We start from the raw sequence: 5,847 nt of genomic DNA, 5'->3' as shown, positions 1-5,847 counted from the left end.
CTCAGTCAAGTGTTGGTCCCTTTTGAAATGTACAGATTGGGTGTGTATAATTTATATAGAACCCCAGTGGTGATTTAGCCCTCAGCTCATGGACTGGCAATGTAGCCAGAGAGCCCAGAGGGTTGTAGGGGGAATTACTGTGCAATTACCACACTTGATACTCCATAGGCCCACTTTCCCTTGGGTCCAGACAGTAATTCCCACGATCTCTCAATATATCTAGCATTAATTAATGCTGGCTGATCAAAGTCTGCTGTCAACATTTCTCATGAAGTTTGAAACAAACAACTTGCAGTTATGTAGTGCCTGCATGATTTTAGGTCATCCCAGAAATGCTTTGCAGCCATCTGAAGTGTAGTCACCATTTTAACTTTTATGATTAGATTAGATTCCCTACAATGTGGAAACCGGCCCTTTGGCCCAACCAGTCCACACCGACCCTCCGAAGAGTAACCCACCCAGACCCATTTCCCTCTGAGTAATGCACCTAACACTATGGGCAATTTAGCATGGCCAATTCGTCTGACCTGCACATCTTTGGACTGGAAACCCACACAGACACAGAGAGGATGCGCAAACTCCACACAGTCGGTCGCTCAAGGCTGGAATTGAACCTGGGACCCTGTTTCTGTGAGGCAACAGTGCTAACCACTGAGCCACTGTGGGAACTGTGGCAGCTAATTTGCATACAGCAAGTTCCCATAGACATTAATGCTATAGGAATGGGAGAAACTGCATTCATGATTCATTGAGAACTGACTAGCAACCAAGACCCTGGGGATAACTATCCAGCTCTTCCTCAAGTAGTGTTACATTTACACTCACCTAAGAAGGCAGACAGAGCTTTGAGTTGACATCTCATCCAAGCAAAGGCACCTCCAATATATAGGGTGGCTCAGTGGTTAGCACTGCTGCCTTGCAGTGCTAGGCTCTTGGGTTCAATTCCACTCTCAGGCAACTGTCTTTGTGGAGTTTGCATGTTCTCTCACAGTCCATAGTGTGCAGGCTAGATGGGTTAGCCATGGGAAATGATGGGCTGGGTCTGGGTGGCCACGCTCTTCAGCAGGTCAGTTTGACTTGATGCTTCCACACTGTAGGGATCCTATGGAGTGACTTCACCTGATGAAGGAGCAGCGCTCTGAAAGCTTGTGATTTCAAATAAACCTGCTGGACTACAACCTGGTGTCATGTGACTTCTGACTTTATCCACCCCAATCCAACACTGGTACCTCCACGTCATTGCACTGGAATGCCAGACTCAACGTTGTGCTGAAGAGTTGGGCTTGAACCCTTGAACCTCAGGCTCTGAGGTGAGAGTGCCTTCCCGTGAGCCCACAGCTCTATCAGTCCAAGGTGAGGATATTCTCAAACTTTCAGAATCCCAAATCTTTATTCCCAGGAGACATTTTAATTTGCGTTGCTTGGGGAGTAAGAATAATGGAACAGACAAAAACAGAGAACCAAAATTCATCAACATCATTGTGAAGGACAGTAACACATTAGGTCAGTACTGCACTTAGCAATGTAACAATGAGATAAGTGATAAAAGACCAGGCTCCTTTGATTTACTGAATTTATTTCTAACAGTCTGCAGTGCTAAAAATAATATAGAACTAAATACAGTACGTTGTCCATTCTCCTGCTGAAAAGAGTAAAACACAAACAATCAGGAAAATAGGTCCAAAAACAGTGATGTCCATTTTTATTCTCCCGTGTCTGACAGGAAGGGTACAATTTTGGCACAGGGGGTTTCATAAGGAGGTCTGTCACGTCTCACCTTCGGTCGAGAGAGGGTCAGCAGAAACAGCAGCTCCGACAGAGCAGTGGGAGAGAATATGATCGATGATTTAAGTGGTTCACAAAAGAAGCATAAGTGGCATAAGAATTTTATTTGATTACGCGGTGGGGAGTTGTGATCTGCAATACAGTGCCTGATTGGAGATTCAGCTGCAAAGGGGAATCTGATAAATTCAACAAAGGGTAGTGTTCTTGTGGTGCTATAGTAATAAACATATCTCTAAGCCAGGAGACCTGGGTCCCAGTCCTAACTACTCCAGAAGTCCCAACTACATAACAGTAACTCTAAAGAGATTGATTAGGAAAATATCTAACTAGTACAAGGGGAAACAAAATACAGGAGAGGTGAGGAACTAGTTGATTGAGAAAGTCAAAGAGAGGATACAGCCACGGGAGGCTCTAATGACCTCCATCTGTGCTGTGTGATTCTAAAACAACAAGTTACTGATTTTCAAAAATGCCTCAGATGAGTAACTTTGACACCACCTTTTCTGCACTGCAGCTGGTGGCCAATCTGTACATCAGTGAGGAGGTCGGATGCCTAGCTAGGTTGCTGCAGCTGTGCTACCCCCAAACCCCCTTCCCCTCTAAGAGCCAGGTCTTCTTCCCTTCACACCCCACCCCCATAAGTTGAATTGCAACTTAATCAGATGTCAGTCTGACGATGAAGGAAGTGTTTTACAATCCATACTTCCATAAAGCCATCTCCAAACAGAAGCTCCCATGTCATTTGGGATAAATCTTCCTCTGAAACTCATGAGAGGGTCCAGAGTTCCCAGTCGGGCAAAGCAGGGTGCTGGGCCCCAATCATGGACCCACTGCAAGCTGCATCTGTCTGCTGAAACTTGCCTGAGAAACTGCTTTGCTTGTTAGTTACGCTGGCTATCCTCTCTCCAGAGGCACCCAGTATAAATCCATGGCAGATAGATGGGGTCCTGATATCCCACCCCCTCCCCTCCCCCGCTCATACACCATAGACATCCTCGGCACGGGCTTGCCCAGTGGTAACTTCAGTGGTAGGCCTGAAGCCTGACTTCCCTGCCTTCTGGCTGCCACTGACCACAAACAATAGTCAAGGATCCAGGAGGTGGCTGAAAAAGACAGAGAAGTCTAAGTCCCCTTCTTTAGGCCTTTCCTTCCCTGGCTGTCCTCAGATTGGCCAAAGCCAACACTAGTTAGTGAACAAGGCTCACTGATATCTAGGCCTTGAAGCCTTGTACAGAAGTTGGAGTACAATGAGGCAGGAGGGCCTGGGATACCTCATGTGATTGGTGCTGGGAATGCCTATGGTGGACACAACAATAAGTGGAAAGTTGAAATTCAAAGCCCTTGGCCTTGTCTTGCCATATTGTAGCTGGAAACTATGTTGCCTAGTGAGAGGGATATGGGGGCCTGTGATACTCCATCTAGGGTTCACAATGTGCTAACTGGCTATTCGCTAAGAAACAAGAAAACCAACCTGTGGGCTCCAAAGAAGAAGAAACATTTTGATAGAGACAAAGAGATTTACGCAACATAAAATGTAAGTATTACAGAGAATGGTACGATTCCAACAACCCGTATTCCTGCGGCCTGTCTGCACATGGTAATCCGTATGTCATTTATCGAACGTGGCCATATTTGTACCTCTGGGTTCGGACAGAATTGCAACCTTCTCATCATCAGGTCTACTAATCAATGCATAGAGCACCGCTGAGGTTATATAGTAAAATTCAAAGGAAAATGACATGATAAAGACGTAGAAATTTGTGGCCAAGATCCATTCACAGATGGCTCCTATATGTTGCCTCTTGGTGTCTGGATGGACAAAAAAGGCCAGATCTGCAACAGAGTTAAGGATAAGTCATAACAAAGGGCTGGTTTATTGTTGAGGTGTAAGCACGAGTATCTCCCACCCTTTCTCCTCACACAATTCCTCGGCCCACTCTGTTTCCACTGAAGAGATCCCCATGGTCCAGTCACCTTTCTCGTTCTCCTGACACTTGGTCATGCTGTGACATTGATATATATGCAGCTGAGCTGTATATTTGGCCTTATATCAGAGTACCTCATTCATGTGAAGATGGCTCTGATTGACTGTCCCTTGGCCCAGTGTTACAGAGAAAGAGGAGTTTGCTGGATCCAATTGAGTTGCTACGATCAAGAATGCACTATCTCTGTCTCTCCTTTCTCTGCCTTTCACTTCTCTTCTCCTCTGCTTCCCATTCTTCTACCTCCTCCTTTCCCATCTCCTCTCATTTTGTCTCATTACCCTCCCCTTGTAGCTCTTCTGTCCTTCTCTATATCCCTCTTCCCATTCTTGGTTCTCCTGTCCTCTTCCCCCCTCCTCCTTTCATCTTGTCTCTCTCTTCCCCTCCTATCTCCTTCCCCCACTCCCTGCCCTCTTGTCATTCTTTGGATCTGCCAATCGAGCATTTGTAATTCCAAATTCTCAATCATTTTGTCTTGGCATTCCCATAAGGAAGCTGGGTGGATCCTGAGTGTCTACTTCCTGTCTTGGCAGCCTCCCCCAATCCCCACTTGAATGAAGCTGGTAACTTTACACAGGTTCTGCTGCTGCCAAACCCTCTGTGAGTTTGACCAATTCTGCTGCTGGATGCATCTGATAAATGGGACTGAGCATCAACTCTGATAGAGAGCTATTCCACCAAAGGAAGCATCACAGTTAAACATAGCCCTGTCCTGACCTGCCATCGGCCTAGCAGCACTGACAGTCTCAGATAGCTTTATCTTTCCTTCCCAGACTATGTGAGACAAATCAATTGTAGAATGGGGAATGAGTTCATGACAAGCACTGGGAGAGTGTTAAAGAAAAGAAACATGAGATTTTTTGGAAGGAGCAGGACATCTAATTGTCCAGTTCTTTCAAAGAACTAGAATGGGAAGTGGGCTGAATGGCCTTGTGATTCATGTTCATCGTCCTTCAGAAACAGGCTCTTCACAACCTCTCTGTTTATTCTATGTAGCGGATGGGAGCAGTACTAGAGAGCTACCCCAAACACAGCACAGCCACAACCAAGAAAGGATACAACAAATAGAGAAGACCACTTGGAAAATGGTCAGAACTGCACGTAGAGGCACCAAGAAGCACTCCTTCCCCGTCAAATGGAGCCTGAATGTTAAAGCTGTCTGTAAAATGGTATAAATACAACCGCTGACAAAACACAGTGTGGCTCCAAAGTAGTGTAGCACCATGAGAACTGACGGCTGGAAGAGAAGCAGCTCATGTTAGGGCAGCCAAATACGTCATTTCATTACAATACAACCAATTCAAGTCCAAAGTAAGTGTCACAAATGCACAAAGGTGAAGTGCAATTGCAACCGATCCTAGAAAAAGTCACTTCCTGTTTAGTTGTGTTGAGCTAATGGAAGAAAAGAATTTTCAAGTGCTGTTTATCAGACCAATCCCTCACATTCCATCTTGCCCATGCCCCCCCACCTATCGCCATCATTCAAGCCTTTCCCTCCCATTTCCACTTTCCCATTATCCATCATGTCAATCCTCTCTACTCCCAATCCCCTACAGAATCCAGTTTGCAACATTCGCGGACCACATTCCCATCCCAAACACCACTTCCCCACCCCCAACCCCATTTCTCTACCCCCAACCCTCACAACCTGTCCTTCAGAATTTGCATTTACTTCACTTCCCACCCATTTTGTTGATGGAAGTCTTTAAATTAGGGACAACAATGCAGCTTGAGTATTTTGGAGGATTGTCCCAGGGCCTCCCTGATCAGTTCCTCTTCTACAATCAGCACTTGGTGCAGAATGAGTAATGGCTCAGTATTTGCCAAGAGAAATTTCTGACTAGTTACAGTTGAGGCAATGGTGGCACCATTTTAATCACAAAATAAACACACAAAGAGACTGATACATGCACGCACGCGCGCGCGCACAGACACACGTGAGCACTCACACACACACAGATAGACTGAGTCTCTCACTCAGATACAAACAGGAAGAGTCACACAGATGCACACACAAAAAAGGTAGTCTCTCATGTCTACATAAACAGGTATAATCTCTCTCTCTCTCTCTCTCTCTCTC

At 45.7% G+C, this 5,847-nt stretch overlaps 1 protein-coding gene across 4 annotated transcripts in view; it reads right to left on the bottom strand.

Annotated features, from left to right (window-relative positions):
* Positions 1-1,556: 1,556 nt before the first annotated feature.
* si:dkey-228d14.5 (uncharacterized protein LOC796266 homolog) overlaps positions 1,557-5,847 on the bottom strand; it is a 56,085-nt gene continuing 51,794 nt past the window's right edge. For all 4 annotated transcript variants that reach the window (XM_043678757.1, XM_043678758.1, XM_043678759.1 and 1 more), the window contains 2 exons: positions 4,827-5,004; positions 1,557-3,618 (listed from right to left, as the gene is read on the bottom strand). In XM_043678757.1, the coding sequence (XP_043534692.1) occupies positions 3,395-3,618; positions 4,827-5,004 (402 nt within the window). In that variant the 3' untranslated portion in view covers positions 1,557-3,394. The remainder of the gene's footprint in view (positions 3,619-4,826; positions 5,005-5,847) is intronic.

Source organism: Chiloscyllium plagiosum, chromosome 38 (assembly GCF_004010195.1).
Source record: "Chiloscyllium plagiosum isolate BGI_BamShark_2017 chromosome 38, ASM401019v2, whole genome shotgun sequence".
Taxonomy (NCBI): Eukaryota; Metazoa; Chordata; class Chondrichthyes; order Orectolobiformes; family Hemiscylliidae; genus Chiloscyllium; species Chiloscyllium plagiosum.
The sequence above is the reverse complement of the archived record's forward strand: the minus strand, read 5'-3'. Positions and strand labels throughout refer to the sequence as shown.